This window comes from Cervus canadensis, chromosome 26 (genome assembly GCF_019320065.1).
Source record: "Cervus canadensis isolate Bull #8, Minnesota chromosome 26, ASM1932006v1, whole genome shotgun sequence".
Lineage (NCBI taxonomy): Eukaryota > Metazoa > Chordata > Mammalia > Artiodactyla > Cervidae > Cervus > Cervus canadensis.
Window position 1 is genome coordinate 3457024 of NC_057411.1, and position 24543 is coordinate 3481566.

At 41.2% G+C, this 24543-nt stretch overlaps 1 protein-coding gene across 5 annotated transcripts in view; it reads left to right on the top strand.

The window, feature by feature from the left end:
• KIT (KIT proto-oncogene, receptor tyrosine kinase) overlaps positions 1–24101 on the top strand; it is a 90566-nt gene extending 66465 nt beyond the window's left edge. For 2 of the 5 annotated variants that reach the window (XM_043448032.1, XM_043448036.1), the window contains 14 exons: positions 7860–7974; positions 9672–9865; positions 11068–11174; positions 11269–11395; positions 11667–11771; positions 11856–11966; positions 13293–13443; positions 15384–15475; positions 15915–16042; positions 17041–17163; positions 20009–20120; positions 20235–20334; positions 20686–20791; positions 21869–24101. In XM_043448032.1, the coding sequence (XP_043303967.1) occupies positions 7860–7974; positions 9672–9865; positions 11068–11174; positions 11269–11395; positions 11667–11771; positions 11856–11966; positions 13293–13443; positions 15384–15475; positions 15915–16042; positions 17041–17163; positions 20009–20120; positions 20235–20334; positions 20686–20791; positions 21869–21997 (1700 nt within the window). In that variant the 3' untranslated portion in view covers positions 21998–24101. The remainder of the gene's footprint in view (positions 1–7859; positions 7975–9671; positions 9866–11067; positions 11175–11268; positions 11396–11666; positions 11772–11855; positions 11967–13292; positions 13444–15383; positions 15476–15914; positions 16043–17040; positions 17164–20008; positions 20121–20234; positions 20335–20685; positions 20792–21868) is intronic. The other 3 variants (XM_043448033.1, XM_043448035.1, XM_043448034.1) reach the window with 3 other exon arrangements.
• The last annotated feature ends 442 nt before the right edge of the window (positions 24102–24543 follow it).

Sequence of the window (24543 nt, forward strand, 5' to 3'; positions counted from 1 at the left end):
ATTAAAACAATGTTTTCCTATTATTTACTTGCTTTTCAGAGTTTGCTGTAAGACTACCACAGTATACCCAGAATGAGGCCTGGTTTGTGCAAACACTTACATACATTTGTTTTTAGATTAAAACAATGTTTTCCTATTACAAAATTGTTATATGACGGGTATGATAACTTGAAATTAAAAGTAGGCAAAAATAAGAATGAAATAAGTTTTAATTCTACCTTTTAAAGTTGATTTACATTTTATGGATTACCAGTGCTAATGTATCTATTAATACATATCTTTACAGACCACTTAAGAAAACTTGTTTTTGGGGGATGACAAAAATGAAGTTCTTTTGCCCCGCCTTGTGTTTTGGTGCTGAACAGTGATGCATCGTGAGCCGTTTCCAGCCCGTAGCATTTCTCCTCAGCGCTCTGCTTAGGTGCTCAGTCGTATCCGACTGTGACCCCAGCCCACAAGGCTCCTCTGTCTATGAGGATTCTCCAGGCAAGAAGACTGGAGTGGGTTGCCATGCCCTCTTCAGGGGATCTTCCCAACCCAGGGATCGAACCCAGGTCTCCTGCATTGCAGGCAGATTCTTTACCATCTGAGCCACCTGGGAAGCCCAAATATTACTTTGGTATCTCCTTGCATGGATATTTCATTATTTCCTTAGCCAGTATCTGATACCGTTTTGAGACATTGTGCTGTATGAGGTGGAACTCTGAAATGATGTGATTGAATTTTAATGGAAATCTATTAAATGATTATTTAAAGTTTATAATTATCTTATTTTATCTCAAATGAGCAACCTTACTTTACTGGCAGGAAGTCAATGAGGCTATCATCTGTCATTGTCTTTCATGCTCCTATATCTTGAACATATGTCTAGGAAGATACGCTGTGCTGGCTTGCAGGACAATTCCAAATTAAGGAATAATGTTAGTATGGGTAGCTAATCTATGTAAAAATAGTTTCTTGTCTTTCTGCATTAATTTTTTTTATAGGTAATTTGAGATACTTGACAGTATCTGAAGTCTGTTTTTATTTTCTTTTCCTGAACTTGAAATGAGTTTTTGTTCTTAAATTGCTTGGGAGTTATGAGTGTTGTTTTTGATGTGACACTTTAATATCTCCTCCTTATGCAGAGGATCTCTGTGGATGCAAGAATTGCTATAGACATTTAAACTGGAAGAATAAAGGAATATCATGGCAACCTAATTTTAAAGCAGAGTTTGAGTCTTTTATATTTTGAAAAAATTCAGGCGTATTGGCATCATTTTTCTTTCATGTCTCCTAAGAAAGTTGGTGGTCTGGCTGGGTGTGTAGCTAGTTTGGGGAATCTGTTCAATCACTGAACTGATTAGAGAGCAAGGTGACTTATCTAGATCGTTAGGCCCTTTGGTGGTGTGATCTGGTCGTTATTTCATGTTTATGGTGTGAAAGCAGGAGAAGAGGTTTGTAACTGCATACTTCAGTGTTCCTGGGCCTTCCATGGTGGCCCACACAGTAAAGAATCTACCTGCAATGCAGGAGACCCGGGTTCATTCCCTAGGCCTGGAAGATCTCCTGGAGAAGGGAATGGCCACTCACTCCAGTATTCTTGCCTAGAGAATTCCATGAATCTGGTGGGCTACAGTCCATGGGGTCAGAGTCTGACCCAACCGAGACACTTTCACTTTTTCACTTTCAAACTTCAGCTAGAATTGACCCTGGCCCTGGGACATACTTTTCTAAAAATAGCCTGAGTAGTCCCTTTCATATGAGTGGAACTGCTGCTCTGTGGAAATTTCCTTTCCAATTGAGCCCCATGTGTTTTTACGTCAAATTAGTCCCCTTCGGTTACAGATGTATACACGGTCACCTATAATGTATAGTGGAAATTTAAATTAACCCAAGAATAGGTATGTAATTTTTCCACGGGCATTGTGTTAACCCTTCTCTTCCACTTCTTAATTAATGTGGCAAAATGAATCCACTACTTTACACAGAGTAGAAAAATAGCACTTTATCACATGTCTGCACTGCCAGGCAGCAAGTTGGACTGCGCTGTAACGTGTATACACATCCCCCCACCCCCACCCCCGGGTCACCGGTGATGTGCTCCTTAAATTGAGCACAGTGATTCTGGCTGAGGAGGGCTTTCTCCAAGTAGTTTCGTCATTTTTTGTAAACCTAACTTCCAGGATAGGGAGATCTTTTTGATGGCTGTTTAGAATAAGGATTGACAAATTTCTGGCCAGATTTGACAAGTATCCTGTTTCTGAATAGCTCATGATCTAAGAATTTCTTTATTTCTTTGGGATGGATGGGAGGTAGGAATGATTTTAAAAACAAGATTTGTCAGATGTGAAAAAGTCAAATTTCAGTGTGCGTGAATAAAATTGTAGCGAAACACAGCCTTGCACATTTGCATACACATCTGTGGCTACATTTGTGGCAGAACTGAGTGTGTGTGAGAGAGACTCATAACCCCTATAATGTGAAATATTTAGTTTCACCTTGCGCATTAAAAGTTTGCATACTTTTTCATTTAGGACATCACTTTATTAGGATAATTTTTTTTTTTTTAATGATAGACATTCTGCAAAACATAACTGGAGGCAGAAGACTGTAGTTGAAGTTTTGTTTAGTTGGTTCAATGAATTTCTGTTAAAGTGCTCACACACCAGTTTCTGGATGTCTTTAAGAATGTATAAAACAAAGTGTAATTTCTTTAATTTTTATTGAAATGTGGTTGATATACAGTGTTGTGTTAGTTCTGGTGTACGGCAGAGTGTTTCAGTTCTGTGTGTGTGTGTATATATTCTTTCTCATATTCTTTTCCATTATGATTTGTCGCAGGATATTGAATATAATTCCCTATGCTATACAGTAGGATCTTGTCGTTTATTTTGTATATATTAGTATCCAAAATGTACTTTCAAAATATCTGTTCTGGAGATTTTTTTTTTTAAGTATAATACTCCTTTTATAGGTAAAAGTTAACCCGAGTTTTTTAAATACTTTCTTAATTGATTTAAATTCCTATATTATAATGATATTATGGCAGGGATGTGTATTTGACCCAGATCCAAATCAGGATAGTGACAATTGCTACAAAGCATCACTGTGTTGTGTTAAACGTCATCAGACCTACAATTGTAGAAACAAATCCATCCTTATGGTTCCTCTTCATTTAGTCTTTTGTTATATGGACACTTGGGCTTCCCAGGTGGTTCAGTGGTGAAGAATCCACCTGCCAATGCAGGAGATGCAGTTTCCATCCCTGGGTCAGAAAGATCCCCTGGAGAGGGAAATGGCAACCCTCTCCAGTATTCTTGCCTGGAAAATCCCATGGACAGAGGAGCCTGGTGGGCTACAGTCCCTGGTGTCACAGAGTTGGACACATACATGTACACACACACACACGCACACACACACACATATGGACACTAACGTCTGTGTTCTTTGCTGATTAGAGAGTGTGGGCAGATGTGTGTTTGTAGCAAGAGTTGGTGGAGTCGGTTAGGGTGAGCCAAAAACTATTATGCTCATCTCTTTCCCATCAGTTACTTGTATACCTCCTCCCATCCCCAGCCCCCCAGCTCCCATCATCTATCATCTATCATATGCTGTGTTCTTTAGAATTCAACTTGTTCTTGCCTTCCGTATGGACCTGATGGTGGTGAAAAGGAATATATTTTAAGATCATATATCTGTGGGATAAATCAGCAAGTGGTTGGGATTTTTAATTGCATGAGCAATAAATTCTCAGAAGAGTTAAAGCACTCTGAAATCTGCCTACGAGCTGATCAGTGTTGTCGTAGATGCAAGATGACTCAGGTCCACAGTGCTTTGAAAGGAGACGAGACTATTTTTTTTTTATCTCTACAGGAAATACATAACTTACACACCTCTTAGGCTTATCTAAACCTCCAACTTGGGAGGATTTAGGGAATGTGTCATTTGGTATACTGCTGATTGCAGAATATCTAAGAAAACACAGCTCAGATTTAACCTGGCGAATTGCAGGGAGTTATGTATCTTTAAAAGCAAAATGTATATTTAATGACTTAGACGGTGCGTTGAGGCACTTACAAAATGCAGATGAGCCCAGATTTTCATTTTTAGGAATCAGAATTATACCTAGCTCATTCTTTATGCATTAAACATGTTCCTTGTGCAACTTGCCACGTATAGCCCAAGCTGTACTCATGTAATTTAGCCCTTTCAGAATGAAGTCTCTTGTCACCAGCATTAGGGACGGGGCTGGAATTAGGATGAGGCAAGAGAGATGCCTAGGGTGCAGAATTTAAGGAGTTGCTCACTCTTGGTGTCTACCTGAGTCTACAGGCTCTGGAGGATGAGAGCCTTCTTAAATTCCTCACCTTAGGTGTTTTTCTTGCCACGTCCTTGTCCTGGCCCTGATGGGGTCCCTTGAAGATTCTCTAAAATAACCCCACTTCTTGGTCAGATTCTTAAATTACTTAACCTTGGGGGAGGTGAGGTAGGCCAGAAATGTGCTTTTTAACCTCATCTCTCTGTGCTTCAAATGCACCTTGAAGTTTCACGGGCTCTCTGAGCTTGGTTGGCCAGCCTACGGGCCAACAGGACAAAAGCTGCTTGGCTTGCCTCAGGTTATAGTTGGGATGGTAGCTTAAAAATGTGCCTGACTAACCAGCACACAGGAGCAAGTAGGCCAGCCGGACCACACTGTTGGCCAGCTCTGGCCATTGCATAACTGCTACCAGGTGTCACGCTGGAAGGCTTGGATCTTAGGGCACTTGTAACCAAAGCTAAATGTAATTGATTGTGTAATTTTCAGCTGTTCCAATTTTTTAAATTAAAAATGTTTTACAAGTTTATTATTAGCTGTGTTCATTGTAAAAAAAAATTAGAAAATAAGTCAAAAGAATGAAACAGATATTTATGTATAACTCTACTACCCAGAGATAACAGCCATGAACATCATAAAGCATCCTTTCAGCCCCCTTTTTTTTCCTACTGAGTAATATTTAATTCCATTAAAAATCCAGCATGTGGCATTAGGAACAATGAATGACAAGAGGGAGGTTGTTATGAGGAAATCTGTCTTATGAACTTGATTCCCATTTGAATTCTGTCCAGTTGGAGTCTGTCCAGTTATCTTTGCTGTCTGTGTATGGGCCTTCTCCTTTCATCGTTAATCTCAGTATGGAAGAAAAAATCCACATGGCCAGGTATATGTGCGGATTTCTTATCTCGTGGCCCACTATTGCAAAAATGGTGTAACATAGGAAAGTCACCATCAGGCTGTTATTCCAGGTCCCTTCTTGTGACACTAATTGAATTCCTTTGGAATCTGAAGGACTTGTTTCTTTGGGAGGACTTAATAATTAACAGCTCTTACTGTGTGTCTGCAATAGGTCAGACTCCGCTAGGAGTCAGAGGTACAATCCATAAGACGTGGTCCTTGCCCTTGAGAACAGTCGGATGGAGGCAGACCAGGATATTTTAGAAGTGCGTCAGGTGCTCTAAAGTGCTTCGGGAGTAGGGACGCGAGACCAACCAACTTGGCTTTGGAGAGTTGAGGATGGCTAGGAAAAGGAGATGACACTTGAATGTGAGTCCAGAGAGACCTGCCGTATGGCGCCTGCCGTCTTCAGCAAATAGCATTCTCCTAAAGTTCCACTGTTTTCTGTGTTATGTCCTACTTTTCAGCCTGGTCACACAGTTGCCCATGATAATTAAATGAAACTTGCCAGATGGATGCTTTCGCAAGACGATGGCTTGTCTTCTTGCTCTATTTGTGAAAGCTGGCATTGGCTCCAAGCTCTCAAGGATGCCCCTACCTTGAGATTGCTTTTGGAGTGTTGCTCTTTTGTGTGTGTTAGCCAAACGGCCTGCCCGTCAGCAGGGCCAGGTTGAATGACAGGTGGGTGTGCCATGCATGCAGACACTTTGATCCCTGCCAAGCCGTTTTGCCTGCAAGGAGGTGAGGTGCTGAGAGGTTGTTCTACAAAGATGTCATTTATCAGCATTGCCTTCCTTTGAAAAAATTAGTTTCTGACCTGTTGGCCTTTTCCTCTGACCATTGTAATCGATGTCATGTAATCAATGTCAAATTCCCAGTTCTTCGGGTTAAAACACATACATGTTATCATGCTGTCTAAAGATATTAGATATTGAAGAGAAAATTTAGAATGACCAATACAGTTAACCTAATTGCTACCAAGCTTGATGAACCTAGGAGGGTGGGTACTCTAAGGAGAAAAAATAATAAATGAGTAATAAATTAGTAATTAATGCTTTTGAAAAAATATTTTTAAAATTTATTTACTGGCTGCTCTGGGTCTTAGTCAAGGCATGTGGGATCTTGTTCTCTGACCAGGGATCAAACCCAGGCCCCCTGCACTGGGACATGGAGTCCTAGTCACTGAAGCACCAGGGAAGTCCCATTAATTAATGCTTTTTCTGTTTGATTTCTGTGAATCACTCTTGATTCTTTGTCAAGAATCATTTCATTTCATCGTCACAACATCACTATGAAGAGTTCCCGTTATTACTGTTGTTATTCGCGTTGGATACCCGGAGACTCGGTGGAGAGCCACCGAGGGCCCGCGCTTGGGTTCAGGCCTGCCTGCCACGCACGTGGCCGCCCGTAGCTCTGTGCAGAGGCTCGGGGTCGGCACCGGCGAAGCTGTACCGGGGACACTGGATGTGCTCGTCACCATCCCTGCCAGTGTAGCTTACTCATTCTCAGGGGGTGTGAGTCCTTCAAGTGTATTACCAGTAGAACAGCTGAATGTAAGTTCTTTTTCCATTCACTAATCTCAGGAATTTGCAGGGTACCTTTGATTGAATATCAGTTGATTATTATAGCTACACAGAAATGTCAAATTAGAGCATTCCTGCTGATACAGTTTACTTTTTCAGTGATTGTACTCAGGTTTAGACATATGTATGAGTAAAACTCTTGGGCTGGTTTCCTCTTCTAATTTTCTATTCCTATTTTGCATTTGAAATAAAAGTTTGGAGTTAAAAGCCCATATTGTGTTTTACTCTGATGTTTTGGCTTCTCTTTAAAAAGGGTGATTCAGCTCCTTGTCTTCACCACCCCTTCCACACCCCCATCAAAAAACGGAGGGGGGCAATTTCCGAGGCAGGCATCTTCTCTTTTCCCATAACTCCTCCTAATTTATTCTAGTTCTTGCAATAACTTGAAATTCCAGTGAGTCTTTGAATCATTTGAGAGTCTGATGGCAGGAATCCTTTAATAAACAGTGTTGTTGTTAAGTCATGTCTGACTCTTTGCAACCTCATGGACTGCAGCACACCAGGCTTCCCTGACCCTCACTATCTCCCAGGCTTTGCCCAAGTTCATGTTCGTTGAGTTGGTGATGCCATCCAACAGTCTCATCCTCTGCCACACTCTCTCCTCCTGCCCTCAATCTTTCTCAGCATCAGGGTATATTTGAATGAGTCAGCTTTTCCCATCAGGCGGCCAAGAGTATTGGAGGTTCAGCATTTTCACCTGTTAGACAGTCGGGAACCCTAGAATCCTGATCAGAACCCATCTTTCAGGTTCTCTCTCCCTGGGAACAGAAACCTGGCCAGGTGGTCCTGCAGCCTCATTCGTCCCTGAGGCAGGGAGAGCTCAGAGACCCCCACATCCACAGGATGAACAGTCCACACAGGGGATGGGTAGCTCTAACCGGGGAAGCCTTTTTCTTGGTCAAACCCTCACACCCACCTCCCGCACCTTCCATTCACTGGTTCACATTCTCCCCTTTGAGCAACATGTTCTCCCAGGGTCCTCTTAAGCCTTGAGAAAGTTTTTAAAGATTCAGAAATTGTAGAGGGAGCCTTGATGAGGTTTTCCAGCAGTCTGACATATGGCCACTTCTCTCTTCCTCCAGCAAAACCAGAAATCCTGACGCATGAGAGGCTGGTGAACGGCATGCTGCAGTGCGTGGCCACAGGGTTCCCAGAGCCAACCATCGATTGGTACTTTTGTCCAGGAACAGAGCAGAGGTGAGATGATTATTTTGGATACCACTTAACACTCATCAGGAAAAGACTGCAATTCAGTTGAATTTCAAATATGTTTTCAAAGTATTTTTTTTTTTTTTAAAAAACTTTGTTTTGATTAATTTTTTTTTCTATCCATGTGGCTTTTTAGAGAGCATAATTGCTATATTTTTCTTGGTAGACATTAATTTTGTTTGCTGAAACATGATTACTGAACGACGTCTTTATTTTGGTGGTTATCTTTTGGATTTATCATGCAATTTCCAGCCTGCAGGTAGATAAAGCAATTTCCCAGGACAGAGTAATTAGATTTCCAATATATACACAGGAGGTAATATGTGTGGGAAATGTGACTGTAGTTATCATGAAAAAAATTACCTCAGAAGTTAATTGCCAAGTTACCAAAAAAGTAATGATCGGACAATTACCATACATATGGTGCTGGGGAGCTACATGTTTTAAAAAGGTTTTCTCCTTGATGAAGTGCCCAGCCCCTGAGCAGAGTACATCTGGAATTGTACTTCCTCTCTTTCACAATCCACACTTAAGCCTTAAATTGTCCTGTCGCATTACCTGGAGACGAAAATGGGGTCAGCATCACTGTTTTTATCCATCAAATGCTATTTTACGCTCAGGCTTTAAAGCCCAGTGTAACATCACAATTGAGTAGTCACGATAATAATAGAAATTTCATTTTTCACAGAATAGCCCTTTTTAAAAAAATAAACAGCAAGTTAGAGAGGTTACATAAGACTGTTGTTCTCAGCTGGGTTTTAGTTGAGTGTTTTCTTTGGGGGAGAAGCAGGGAGGTTCAGGACCCCTGGAAAGTTTGCCCACAGGGGACACAGCCCCAGTAGCTGCAGACATTCGCTGAGAAAATGTTTATGGAATGCCAACTGTATGCTGGAAATGGGTCTAGTGAACAAAACACAGCTGAGTCCCATTAGTGAGTTTATATTGTAATGAGTAGAGATGGATAGAAGACTGATATCTACCATATGCAGGTGTTGCAAGCTAAGGGAGAAAGTAAAGCCAGGTATGGGAACAAAATTGCTGGGCCTGTGGGGGGATAATTTAAAATAGAGTCATCTGAGTCCGGTTCCTGATGATCTTTGCCGCCTGGAGTTCATTCGGCCCAGCAGGCAATCTCCATCTCCCTCTGTGGCACTTCGAGCCAGAGCATCCTCACTTCTGGGGTGTGGGGGTGGCCCTATCTTCATCCTTAAAGACTTTATTGCTTTCCTCCTCCACCATCTTCCTTTTCAACCCTGCATACATCTGTTCACAATTACTTTATTTATAAATGGCTGCTGTGTGCAGGGACGGAAGCCAGCCGTCTTACTGAATCCATCTCTAATCCTTTCAGTAACCCTCCAAGATGGGTATTACTGCCCCAATTTTACAGCTGTAGGAACTGAGTCTCGGAGACTTTTAAGTCCTACTCACAAGTCAACAGAGTAGGTGTTTGAGTCCGGATTTTAAACCCACATCTCACCTCAAAACCTCTTCTCTTTTTCCTCTTCCAAGTGCTTTTCTTGCTCTCGGTGCCACAGACATGCTCATTTGTCATCACACTTCCACTTGTAAAAGCGAATATCTGATTATGAATCTCTGACTTGGTTTTAAAAGTATGCGGTATCCAATGCATTCAGTTGATTTTCTCTTGAGAGTAAGTCTGGGCTGCTGTTTCTCCCACCTAGGTGTTCTGTTCCCATTGGGCCAGTGGATGTACAGATCCAAAACTCATCTGTCTTACCATTTGGAAAACTAGCGGTTCATAGCACCATTGATGACAGCACGTTCAAACACAATGGGACGGTGGAGTGCAGGGCTTACAACGATGTGGGCAAGAGTTCTGCCTATTTTAACTTTGCATTTAAAGGTAACAACAAAGGTATATTTCTTTTTAATCCAATTTAAGGGGATGTTTAGACTCTGCCTGCCATGTCAATCATGACTTTTAAGTCCATTCCATCACTGGCATGTCATTTCCGGTAATATCTACATTGCGCATGTGATTGTCATCAAACGTACTAAGTTTCATTCTGTGCTAGTTTGTTAATAAAGTGTGGGCAGTAACCATGCTCTTTATGTGTTTTATGTATTTTATGCGTGTGTGCACATATGTATGTATGTGTGTATGCATGTGCATGTGTGTGTATATATGTACAATTAATCATGTATTTCCAACTGTTTCCATTAGAAAAGGATAGAGAAATAAAATAGGGGAAATAGATTTACCTTATACCCAAACAGAAACGGAATTAGGACAATTAAAAAATTTAAATTCAATTAAAAATTATTTAAATTGTTACTTAAAATCAGTTACTTTAACACATTGCCAGACACCATGTCAGAAAGTTAACATTACCTTTTGTGAAATCATGTTAATGAGCTATTTTCTTTTAACATCTTTAAAATCTGACTCATGAATGACTAGCTCTCCCAACATAAGTTAAATGATCCTTAGACAAATTGATGAATTGGTATGAAGTTGGAAGACAAAAGAACTGGGTGCATACATTCATAGGGTTTGGTTTTTGTTTCCTTGAGTTGGCAAAGATGAGTGCCAAAAAGTGGTATTTGTTCAGTATTTGAGTGATGAGGGGAAGAGTCTTATATTGTTCTTCATGGATTTTTTTTTTCCAGGCAGGGCAATGAAAAGAACACTTTAAAAAATGTTTTTCTTGGTTGTGAAAGACACTCGATATTTCATGTAGAAAATTTGGAAAAGACAGGAAAGCATAAAGAATAGAGTAATAAAACATCCATGAAGGAAACATCTTAAAGTTCAAGGCAGGAATTTGAAGTGCAGAGTTCACTCAGATGTCACTTTTTACTGAAAAACTGCCTAACGTTATTCTTGTGCTCTGGAAATCTCAACTTCTTTCTCACAGTTTTCTGGTTGAAAGTGCTTATGTTAAAAGATTCCTAGAGTAAGATAATAGCCAAGGCCAGGAGCTCAGATGCACCTGGTTTGACTCCAGCTGTGATGGGCGGTAGTGTGGGAGGTGGGTGAGTTGGAGGTGAGAGGTGTTGTGTAAAGATCCGACCAGGCTAAATAGGTTGTAACTCCACATCCCTCTTTGATTTTAGAACAAATCCATGCCCACACCCTGTTCACGCCGTTGCTGATTGGTTTTGTGATCGCAGCTGGTTTGATGTGTATCTTCGTGATGATTCTTACATACAAATATTTGCAGGTAACCATTTATTTGTTCTCTCCCTCAAATGCCGTAATGGTAGAACCATTAACCATTAAAAGATGACTCCTCTTTCCCTTTCTCCCTCCACCAGAAACCCATGTATGAAGTACAGTGGAAGGTTGTTGAGGAGATAAATGGAAACAATTATGTTTACATAGACCCAACACAACTTCCTTATGATCACAAATGGGAATTTCCCAGGAACAGGCTGAGTTTTGGTCAGTATGCTACAGGGGTTTTCCATGACACCTTTTTGTTTTCACATAGCAGTGCCTTTATGGAATCCCAGTAGCCTTCTTTGTTTTATTTCACCTGAAACAATAAGGGTTATTTCTGCGATTTCACTGCCTTTGGGAGATTTGGCATCAAGTACACTTTAGGGAAGTCTATCTTGACACATTTGTCCCTAATTCTTCTATTGGTTTTGAAATGACACACGTTTCTTCAGTTCCACCACCGCCACTTACTCCCCTGTCTTCCTTCCTCCAGGGAAAACCTTGGGTGCTGGCGCCTTTGGGAAGGTCGTTGAGGCCACTGCTTATGGCTTAATTAAATCGGATGCAGCCATGACTGTTGCTGTCAAGATGCTCAAACGTAAGTTCCTGCAGGCTGTTATGGGTGCTCACCGTCAGTGTCCCAGATTCGCTTTTTGCTAAAATAAGATGTTTTTAATTTTAGCAAGCGCCCATTTAACAGAACGAGAAGCCCTAATGTCTGAACTCAAAGTCTTGAGTTACCTCGGTAATCATATGAATATTGTGAATCTTCTGGGAGCGTGCACCATTGGAGGTAAGGCCATGGCCAGCCTGACTCTTGTAATTGGTCAAATTATCAAAAGGTGGGAGATTTTGATATGATTTTTGACAATGCTTGATTATAATCTCCTTGAAGGATTTTGACCCAAGTGGTTAATCTCTTGCTGGATTTCCCCCGACCCCACTGAATGTTAAGAATGTATATTTTAATGTATATAAGAATATATGGGGTTTCTCTGGTGGCTCAGATGATAAAGAATCTGCCTATAATGCAGGAGATCCAGGTTCATGTGTCTTCTTCCTAAGAATTATATTTTGTGTTTGTCATGATGCGGTAGAATGCCCAGGACATACTGGGCGTGTATGTCACACCAACATTGACCTCTTGAATATCTTGAGAATGTCTCATCTCCTCCAGAAAGCTCTTCTTTTATCTTGCGAGCTTTTATATAGGCTGGATGACATTTAGCCACTAAAGAGTTAATGTTAATGTGCATGCTATCATTAAAAATAGGCCTCCAAGCCTACCAGCCCTCAAATCTACACCAAATGAGCAAAGACTTCACTTTGATAAAAAAAAAGAAGTTTTCAGTTTTAAAGCATTCATTAGTCCTCCCATCAAGGCTTTCTATGATGTTTCCAGAAAACATTTTGGTCTAAAGGAACAAAGATGTGTTAAAATGAGCCATTCCTCAAGATCTGGAGAGATCCACGGTCAAGTTGACAGCTTTCTTAAAACAGCCCCCATAAATGTTGCTTCACCGACATCATGAATTGTTCATGAGAGATTTTTGCCCGAGTTAATTAGTTGTCTGTTAAATGACTTCAGAGCTATAGTTTTTAAGACTTTTACAACAGGGAAAGAAAACAAAAGTTCAACTGATAGGGCCCCGAACACACGTGATGGCCCTCCTCTTCAGGGTTTCTCCCCACCTTCCAGTCTCAGCTGGCGGTTCCAGTGGTTGGTTTTCCTATCATGCTGCTCTTTGTGCCTATGGTCATCATCATTTCCATAATAACATTACAAAAGGCGTGAAGCCCTCTCTGTAAACAAGTGAATCAGAGGACTCAGGTAGGAAGCTTGATAACTAATGATGAAAGCTGTAACTCCTGTCTAAAACCAGCAGTCATGCCTGACCCCTAACCAGGCAGAAATTCAGGTTACAAAGGTGGTTTAGTTTTACTCCCTAGAATCCCGTGTTCTGCTAAGCAGTGTTCATAGATAGGATTGTACGCCTACTTGGTAGGCTTAGCATTGACCCTGAATGTGAATGGCTGTGATCGCCCTTGAGTATTTTTATGGAAGACTGGATGGTCTATATATCTCACCTCCCTCTAACCGTCTCTTAAATGCTCATAGGGCCCACCCTGGTCATTACGGAATATTGTTGCTATGGTGATCTTCTGAATTTTTTGAGAAGAAAGCGTGATTCATTTATTTGCTCAAAGCAGGAAGATCACACCGAAGTGGCGCTTTATAAGAACCTTCTTCATTCAAAGGAGTCTTCCTGGTAAGACTGATTTACATAAATAGCTGTTGACAGGCAGTTCATGGGGTCATAAGGGTTTGCAATCAAGGCTGATTCTTCAAAAAAGTGAACTGAGGTACTTTGAGGTGCAAAATCAGAATTATTAAATCATTTAAATGTGATTAACGGTTTAGAAAGTTCAAACTGTAGAGATTCAAATAGTCTTGAACTTAAGTTTGTGTTGAATTTTAAAAATGTATCTTTAGTGTTTTTCTGAGCGTTAGTTCTCTCTAGCTGAATGAGGTCTGTACCTGTTTCTCTTGGAATGGTTCTTCCCTGCACGTCAGTCTCTCTATGCTGTTGAGCCCGGGTCCTGTACAATTTCTGTGCCTCTTTCTCTTACCGTGGTTCTTCTTGTGCGTCAGTCTGTTATACTGTCCAGCAGGATCCTCTGCATCTTAGAGTGAGGCGCTGTTTCTAGGGAACATGGGAAAGGCTGCCAGCTTATCACAGTGAATTCCCTTAAACCTTTAACAGAATGGCAGGGAGCTCCACACAGCTCTCCATACCAGGGTTTCTCACCATCTACCTCGGAATTATTTCTGTATTCCTTGTCCTCTTTTTCCTTAACTTAGGCTATCAAGAGGCACAACTACTGTAGCACATTTTTTAAAATTCTGCACCTTATTTTCATCTCTTTTATCCTTGATACCATTCTGAATTTGAATATGTCAAGAGTTTCAAGTTCCTTTAAGAAGAATTGGTGTAGTTTACGATCAGAATAGAATTCTCTGCCATGTTGTGCCTTTTCTTTCGAAGTGTTTGTTAAGATCCACATTTAAGATTTTCTCGATGTATGCAGCCCAGCAGAATCATAGTCATCATGCCCAATCTCTTAAACATGTTATCCTGCAGCTGTGTGATGGGTTTCCTCTTTCCTTCTTATTTACCATATCCCCTACATTTTGAGAAGGCAAGACTTTATCTCCTGAACTTAACCCCAGGCCCTCAAAGCGACCTCGATAAATATGGTTGATGGGCGATTACCTCTTAAAGTGTTTTTCTGTACCTCTGGCTGAAGTTTTAAACCCTAGATGAAGCTTTTTTTTTATATTTTTCAATCCTGTAAACTTTGAGTGGTGTCAAGTGGCAGTAAAATATAATATAAACCAAACCACCTTTGGTTGTTTCTCTGACATATGCTCTTTATGTGAATAAATGAACCACTTTGCCTTATTTCTAAAACCTTGGCCCCATATATATTTTTTGATTTTCTGTAATAATGGCCTAAATAGTTCAATTCTGTGTAGTGTTTTTTGTGCTTTGGGATCCCATATGGGATTGGAACCACCAGCACGCTGTGAAGGAGATTGTTGTCATGGTGTTTCTATGCTAATCAGAAGCAGGAAGTACTAGAAATCTTGAAGACTCTCCAGCCAAATGTTACAGATTCAAGAGGTCCAGATGGTTCAGAAAATCATCCAAATTATTGGTGTTTATCTGAACCAAACTTGGTTTTTTTAAACCATCTTCCATCAGTCGCTATATGTTAACGATCCCTGTCTTCCCCCACTAATAACACATCTCAGAAACTCTGGTTCTTTGTCTCTTTCTTGTCTCTTTCATCGTATCTCTCTTGAGGCTAATTTAGAGAGTTTGAAGTGATGTGGGATAATGGTTTTGGTTCTGTGTTTCTCATTAAATCCCTGGTGTCAAGAGATAGGAAATTTCTAACCAGAGTCCCCTTTACAGTTGAATACAAAAAAGGCCATCTAATTCCTAGGGATTGGACCTGAATGTTGAATATTAAAAACTCATATCTTACTGAACAAGATTTTCTTCATTCAAACTTGGCAGTACTTTCTTTAAATAAATCAGCCTCTTATGTGAAAAAGGGAGTGGAGAGAGAGCCTGCCTCTCGTGTGCTCACCCATCTTCTGTTTTATTTACTCGTGATTTGATGGATGTTTCATTTCTCCCAGCAGTGATAGTACTAATGAGTACATGGACATGAAACCTGGAGTTTCTTATGTAGTACCAACCAAGGCAGACAAGAGGAGATCTGCAAGAATAGGTGGGTACCTATCAAACAATAAGAACAACCTCATTGACTCAGAGTTTCTCATACCACCATGGAATCTAACACCATTCCTGGTAGTAACTGGTTCTTCTTTACAATAGGATCAGGGTAAGCGGGTATTTGGAGTCGGAGCCTGTGTTATTGTATCTGAGCATCTTGTTGCATATTTGATAACACATGAATATCAAAATACATCAGATACATATAAAAATATGAGACTTTTGTGTTCATCCACCATTCTTCTTCCTTAAAGATTTTGTAACTTAGCCCAGGATTGGGAAGATTAATTTGCGATTCAGCACCTTCCTGTCCTTAACACTGGGGAGAGGATTTGCCTGCAAGTTCACATCAGTTCCCCGATTACCAGCCCTGTCTTTTACTCTCTTTGTCTTTAAGATTTCAATTGCTAAGAAAATCCTTCTTCTCCTCACAGGTTCATACATAGAAAGAGACGTGACTCCCGCTATCATGGAAGATGACGAGCTGGCCCTGGACTTGGAGGACTTGCTAAGCTTTTCTTACCAGGTGGCAAAGGGCATGGCGTTCCTTGCTTCAAAGAATGTAAGTGGGGGTCACTCTCAGAAGGGTGCTCAGAAGGGTCCTGTCCCTGCTCCCACCACCCCCAGGGAGTATTTAGAGCCATAGTTAGAATGCAGAGTGTCGCTTGAAGTGTGGTAACCAAAAGCAGAGGAAATATAGCTTCTTCATGTTCCAACTGCTGTCTCTTTGAAATTCCTGTTCTCATAAGTTTTAAAGTGCAAGCCTGTCTAAATGAGCTTTCTATGAATATATTTTTTATATGCAATGAATTCATTTAGAATTTGGCTTTTAGAATATAGGAGCTGCTCTTAGAAAATAAAGAGATAGTTATTTTATCAGCCAAAGGAAAGGTTATCTCTTGTAGTTGCAGTGCTTGATGAAGCACATACATGAGTCTTTTTGAAGTTAGACCTCAAATATTGCATGTATGGTTTACCAAGTGCTGGGGAAGTAAGGAATCGAGAGAGAGTAATAAACATTTGATCAGAAGGTTGAGGATAGGAAGAGAAGGGTGAGAGGAATTTCTTAGGAAACCAGGCTGACAGAATACGATGAGGTTACAGATCCTACCCGTAAGTGTCATTGGTGACATTTCCAAACAATTAGCAAACTAAAAGAGGATATAGGATGACTGAAATAAAGAGCCTCTTCCCTTTGTCCTTTGGAGGGGTCAAATTCAAGTTGTAGACATTTTAGAAACTCTTTTTAAAAGGACATATTCAAAGAGAAGCATGTAAAATGAAAGCAGTCCTAAGGCGGAGGGGGGGAAGCATTTATTCAAGTTGGTTTTGAAAGCAATTATAGTAATTAAAGTCCTAACAATGTAAAACACAAATTTGAGCATCATTCAAAGTGTAATCTAGATATTTATTTTTGGTGCACCAAATAGTTTACATGTAAAGCAAAACTATTGGTGCTGTATAACATAAGCAGCACTCTAGCATTAAGTATAGCTTTCACTCTTTAAAAAGTTTAAAATAAATGTAAATGGTTTTCTTTGTCTCCTACTCTCCTAATAGTGTATTCATAGAGACTTGGCAGCCAGAAATATCCTCCTTACTCATGGTCGAATCACAAAGATTTGTGATTTTGGTCTAGCCAGAGACATCAAGAATGATTCTAATTATGTGGTCAAAGGAAACGTGAGTACCCACTCTCTCTCGACAGTCCAGTGAAAGATTTTTGTTTCAAGTTTTCTTAAATATTGTCTTATGATTTTCATAATGCCAATCCACCTTCGCAATATCATGCGTTTTAGCAGTCAAATTAAGTATACTTAAGCAAAATTCCAATAATAGAATTCCTAATTCTAATTGTGTAATTATGGGGCATGTGAAGGAAACAGAAATAGCCTTAATTTTCATTATAGCTTGAGAATAGCAATGAACTCGATTTTGTTCAAGTGAAACAAATGTGGACCTGAAGGTCACAGCAGGAAATTTTATTTTGAGATTGACAGTCTATGTGAAAAAGATTAAAATCGAAGATAATGTTCCGAATTAGGCATATAGAATGTTGGATCTTATAATGAAGAGAGCTTATTAAAGACGTTCATAAGGAATAATTGGCTTATGGAACATAGTGATTTTATTTCAAAGTGCTTTATTTCATTGCCAATTTTCATTGTATCATCAGGGCAACCCCCTTGGCATTAGAATGCAGCGTCTTCACATTTTAAAAGTTGGGGAAACTAAAAGCACAGTGTATTTTAGTGATATTTGTCTGAGATGACACGGATCAGTAGAGGCTGAAACCAGAGCCTGTGATTCCCAGAGCAATATCCCATTAGTATGGGAAGCCAGTAGTCCTGAACATATATTTTTCTCCATCTATTTTCCCAGGCCCATATCTTCAGTCCAGAGCTATTCCTAGAGGTAGCTATTTGTGTGCCTACAGATAATGTAATATTTCCTTCTCCATCACTGAGGCGTCTCTGTGGGTGGGCTGTACTAGACTTGGTTTTTGTAGAAATGTCGCTGGGTTTACTTTCTGATGACAGCATGCGTTTCTATAATAATAACTTGCTAAGGCTAGGAGTGTTAATAACACCAAGTCCCCACCATCCTGGTGCACTACTGGAAGGAAGGATGAAAGGTCTCTATCCAGACCGTTGAATAGTGACAAAAGGCTAGTGGGTTCCGGGCCCCGTCCTGCTGAGTTCGAACCTGGTTCTATCATTTAGTGGGTGTGTAGTATTTGGTAAAGATGACCCCAGCACCTCTGATTTCAAGACACCTTTTATTAATAGATCTCAGGTTAAGAGCCCCTATAAGAACTTTAGCAGAAAATCTGGGAGGGGATACTGGAAATCATTTTTATTTTTTTCCTACTGACTAAAATAATTTTAAGACCAGAAAAAAATTGTCTTCCCAGTTTTGGGTCCTAAGTGGATTAGGGGAAGGGTTGATTTAGCTTTCTGTGGTAAATTAAGATCCAAGAATCCAGAAATGTCTCTAAGAGGAATGGTCACAGAAAGTTTGGCTGGATGTTAGCGGGAGGAGTTCAGGATGTGAAGTTCAACTGTTGAATTTAAACTCTGAATCTGCCACTTACCACGTTGGAATAGTCATAGTCGGCATAAGCCACTACTGTCTTATCGAGTGGTTGCTTGTACAGGGCAATTTTTCAGATCCTAGTGAATCAGCCATACTGAACTAAGCTCTGGTACCCACATTATCTCATTTAACCCACAAGACAACTCATGGAATTTGAGGTATGATTTTCGCTTGACATAAGGATATCCTGAGGCTTCTATTAACAGATGTATGTGATGTTCCCAGTGTGTTAGTAAGGGATAATTGTGCCTGTGTTTGACGGAACACCCAGAAGGAAAGTAAAACAAGTATAGGAGTTGCAGGCCAGGCCTGGTAGGGAGGTTCTATACCAGGGAGCAGATTCCTCAACCTTTCCATTTTATACCATCCCTGGTGTGGCCCTTAGCTTCATGGTCCATGATGGCCTCAAGAAAGCCAGCCAAGATATCCAGAAGGCAAGACAGTGGAGGAAGAGACAAGAAGGAAAAGGCCACAGGACACATGCCAGCCTCACATTAAGGACGTTTTCCAGAAGCTGTCACACAGTACTTGGTGGCTGAAGCCGAGCCACGTGGCTGCACACGGCCCTGAAGGGGCTGCGCGATGTGGCCCTTACCCTGGGAGGCCACGGCTCTGTTAAGGGATGAGGGTGACTGACCTCCTTTGGTGACTAACCTCTGTTACACAAGGCCAGCGGTGGAGCCCAGGTTAGAACCCCAGCGTCTGTCTCCGACATCTGTGCTCCTAACGCCAGGCTGTACAGACTCAGTGACCCCCATCTTGAAAATGAAGGTAGTACTGGGGCTTCCCTGGTGTCTCAGACAGTAAAGAATCTGCCTGCAGTACAGGAGACCAAGGTTCGATCCCTGGGTTGGGAACATCCCCCGGAGAAGGAAATGGCAACCCACTCCAGAAGATAGTATACAGCTGACCATTGCACAAGGCAGGAGTGAATCTCAGTATAAATGAAAGCCAGCCCTCGATATCCGTGGTTCCTCCACGTCCTTGGATTCGACCAAGCATGGATCATGTAGCATTTATTATTGAAAAATATTCTTGTATAAGTGGACCCATGCAGTTCAGACCCTCATTGTTCAGGGGCTAGCTGTACTGGTGATCCACTTATTTCAGAGGTAGTCGGAAAAAAAGTCAAAAATCATAATTCACAGGAGTTCCCCGCCGGTCCCATGGTTAGGATTCTGGACTTTCACTGACAAGGCCTGGGTTCAGTCCCCACTCCACCCTGCAAAAGAAAAACCACCCCAAACTGAAAAAACCATACATAACGTAATTCTTAGAGGCAATCAGGGTCCTCTGAGGTCATATGAGTAGAAGGTCTTTGTGAGATGCCCATCAGGTTCTCACCCCACCTCTCCATAGGAATATTTTCTTTTCAGTTTATTTTTTTAGCTTTGTGATTCACATTGTTGGATCTGTTGTGCTTCCATTGCAGGCTCGACTCCCTGTGAAGTGGATGGCACCGGAGAGTATTTTCAACTGTGTGTACACGTTTGAAAGTGATGTCTGGTCCTATGGGATTTTTCTGTGGGAGCTGTTCTCTTTAGGTAAAGTGAGCCTTGCCAAAGGCACCTTGGTCACACTCAGAGCGGCTTCTTTAAGGTGGTAAGGTGCTCCCCTTGCTTATTGTCATGCTGATTTGCAAACTGTTTGTGCCTCAGGAAGCAGCCCCTACCCTGGAATGCCAGTCGATTCTAAGTTCTACAAGATGATCAAGGAAGGGTTCCGAATGCTCAGCCCTGACCATGCACCTGCGGAAATGTAAGGGCCCAGATGTCCTTCCTTCAGATAACGTTTCCTCTTTTGTCTTCCTTTTTTAAAGACAGAAACCCGTATGTTGAGGGTTTTCACTAAGCATAGTTTGAAATGTCACTTGGTTCCTTGTTGTGACATCCTGGGCAAATGCTATTTCTGTCACTGAGTTTCATAAAACTTGCTACCAAATAAACAAAGTTTTGGCAGAGTCTCAGTACACAAAGTTTTATTTTATACCCATGACATTCAGTATGTCCAGTTGTGTAGCCCTGGAATTAGGTTTGAAATTGTTGAATGACATATACCTGTAAATCAGTTAAGGGCATTGAGGAGTGATAATTGGCCCTGGTCTTGCAGGTATGACATCATGAAGACCTGCTGGGATGCCGATCCCTTGAAGAGGCCAACATTTAAGCAGATTGTGCAGCTGATTGAGAAGCAGATCTCAGAGAGCACCAATCATGTGAGTACACTCTGTCCAGGCATGGATCTCCGTTTTCTTGGTTCTAAAGCATGTCCTCCTCCTCAGGTTCTGGGGATGAGGACTAAGCTACCCACCCTTTCTCTCCTTCACTTAGGCTATAAATTGCGTAGGAAAGGGAAGCAATGGAAACAAGTTCTTCTTGCCTAGCCCCCTACTCTGAGCCAAGGGATATGAGATGAAGAGGGGAAAGAGTAGAGGGCTTGGCGCTCAGAAGTGTGGACATAAAAGTTCCCATAAGGATTTGGCACTTTTCCTTCTCCACCCCTAGTATTGGTCATGGGGGTTTGCATCATCTCTCTGTCACATGTCAGGCCATTCAGCCTTTGGAGGGTTGGGGTAAGGTGCATAGAAAAGACAGCTTGTTCCCTGCAGTAAAATAAACCTTCTGCTCAAGTCAGTATAACTAGAGCATGGAAGATAGCTTTCATGGCCACAAACCATAGAGAATGAAGAGTGGCTTGAAGTTGAGGGATCCCTCCCAGTGATTTGAGAAGCGGGGAGTTCAAAACTCAAATTGATGATTTCTTTTGCTTTTAAGGAAGAATGAGTGATCCTTACGTCGACTCAGATTTTTTTTTAAGCTGCTTGTTTCTTCTGGATTGTGCTTGGAGCTATCTTTTCTTAAGATTATACCATTGATACTTTCAGGTTGAAACTTGCTCTTCTGGGTGTCAAAGCACATTTCAAATTAGACAGCATTTCACACCCAAGTGCCTGGTTCTCAATGGAAGAACCACCAATTTCTTAGTGAATGACATGAGCCATTAGATGGGAATTGGCTTCAGAAATTTATGTGCCTTTTAAAAAGTTAGATCGTTCTCGTTCCTAGATGCGTCCCAGCAGAAAAGCACATTTTGGACTATCACCTCTTACATAATCAGACCATGGGAAAAAGAGGGATAAAACTGGTCCGTATGATTCGGTTCTTGGCTGTAAGGCCTTGTCAACCTCCTGGCTGTGAGAATCTTCTAAGTTATTTGCAGTTCCTAAGCTGCACATGTGCCCCTTTGTTCCTTGTGGGGACTGGCGTATTGACTGTGGATTTATTTTCCTCAGATTTATTCCAACTTAGCAAACTGCAGCCCCCACCGGGAGAGCCCCGCGGTGGACCATTCTGTGCGCATCAACTCCGTGGGTAGCAGCGCCTCCTCCACGCAGCCTCTGCTTGTCCACGAAGAGGTCTGAAGCAGCGTCTGCGTCCGGGGGGCCTCCTGACAACCCCGACCCCCCCACTCTTTGGGTTTTCACAATGGTTCCTTTGTTTTCCTTCGACTCGAATCCTACTCCAGGGTAGTGGACACCCTGATGTAATCCTGTCTTTACGAGCACCCTTTAGTGGCCGGTGATTTTTGTCATCAGCTACCATCGAGCTGCCTATGTTCCTAATAGCACACTAGCCCCTGCTAAGGAGGAAACTTCAGACTTGGAGAAAGGGAGGGTGGGATGGGCTAGACACACTGAGTCCTCCCCAAGGTTTCTCCCAATTTCTATCGAAAAGTGTAGTTGATAGTTGGAGTACATGGCAGTAGTCACCTTCATTCCTCATAATCACCCATGATGCTATGATGATGCAGCAAGACTAGAAGCTGAAACCTTATCCCTTGATGCGGAAAATAGAATGTTATTCAAAGGCCAGAAGCCTATGAATATCTGGGCTCAAGAAATCTAGTATTTCATGCTGGGAGTTAGACATAGGCCATGGAAAAATGTTCTCCGGGCCTGAATAAAGACTGCTGGGCATGAGCCTTCATGCTTCTGAACTGGTTTCTAAATCAAATTGACTAGTAGCAGCTGAATTGGAGAGACGGCTTCCCAGAACGCATTTTGTATATACTCATCTATAAATTGTACACATTCACATATTTGAGGGGGGGGAAACCCACAAGGTGTAGTGTCTGAATATAATTCTGGCTTGAGTCTGCTGTGTATAGGAATAACTAATGAGCCAGAACAAGTTTGAAGGAAACAGTGCTTTAAAAAAAAAAAAATTATTGCCAAGCACAATCTTAACAAAAATCTCCTTTTGTAGCCGATGAACTTGCTCTAGAGATTGTCCAGAACAAGCCGACCAGCTTCAGAATGTCATCGTGTTCAGTGGATTTGATGCCATTTGAAAAAGTGATTTATTGCATGACTGTGGCAGGAGTGACAACCAATGCTATCTTAGTTTGGATTCTTCTGTAGCCAAAAATAAACTTTAGACTCAGCCTCCATCACAGGCATGTCCTGGACACCTGGCCAGTATCTATATAAGTGTGTATGTGTGCGTGTGTATGTATGCTTGTAGACAAAATATTTTGGGAGTAGTCTTGCCTTGAGCCCAGGAGGGTCCTTCAGCACCCAAGAAGTAGCCTGCTTTCAGCAGCAGCCCAGCTTTTGTTTCACTTCACCTTGCTGTGTAGAGAGGCTTACCAAAAGCTTCCACAGAGGAGTGCTTAAGTCCATATTTATTTGCAATCCACCTGCACTTAAGGCACTCTGTTACTTATACTCAACATGCTGTACCTGTTCCTTAGACCTTATTAATGCTACTCTCCTACTGAAACATGTTTCAGTTCTACCCTTTAGGCTGTACCCTGGATATTATTCTTAGTGTTACCCTGTTGGTTTGTTTTTTTGCCTCTACCCAATTATAGGAGGTCCATGGGTACATGGCAAGGTTTATGTGTTGTCTTGCAAGATTCAGGTATGCTGCCCTCACGGTTTTCCCCTCCTAGGTCTCTCTGCGTTCATTTAGAGAACTGTGGCCATTTATCTGAAAGTAACCATTTGCACTGGAGTTCTATGCTCTCGCACCTTTCCAAAGGTAACAGGTTGGGGCGTTTTGTTGCTAATGTAAGACATTTTTGCTGTTTGCCACACTTTGTCTGAAAATTTCCTTTGCATTTCTATTGACTTTGGTTATAGTAAGAAAAGTGGTTGTTAATTGTAGATGTCTAGGTACTTCAGGGGCACTTCACTGAGAGTTTTGTCTTGGATATTCTTGAAAGTTTATATTTTTATATATTTTTTTTTTTACATCTGATGTTTCTTTGCAGTAGCTTAATGTTTGAAATTATTTTGTGGCTTTTTTTTTGTAAATATTGAAATGTAGCAATAATGTCTTTTGAATATTCCCAAGCCCATGGGTCCTTGAAAATATTTTTTATATATACAGTAACTTTATGTGTAAATATGTAAGCGGTGCAAGTTTAAAGGATCTTGATGTTCTATGTGTTTTTTCCTGATATGTTGTCCAGTTGTTCACAGTTCTGAAGAATTCTAATAAAAGTGTAAATATAAAGTCAAATGGAATTTTTATTTTATTATTTCAGAGTCAGTGAAATTAAACTTGAAAGTGTTAAAGTGCATTCACCCTGACATTAGAATGGTTTGTACCTAGTATGTGTAAGTTGAGGTTTCCCATGTGGCTCATAGGTAAAGAACCCGCCTGCCAAGGCAAGAGATGCAGGCGACTTGGGTTTGATCCCTGGGTCAGGAAGATCCCCTGGAGAAGGAAATGGCAACCCACTCCAATATTCTTGCCTGAAAAATCCCATGGACAGAGGAGCCTGGTGGTCTGTAGGCCACAGGTCACAAAAAGTCAGACACAACCTTGCAACTGAGCACACGCACACATGCGTGCGTGTAAGATGCTTGCAGGGCTATCAGATCACTAGAATTTGTATACTTAAAGATTCGATAAACATTTATTAAGAATTAGTATGTGCTGTGTTTTCTCATTTTATTTT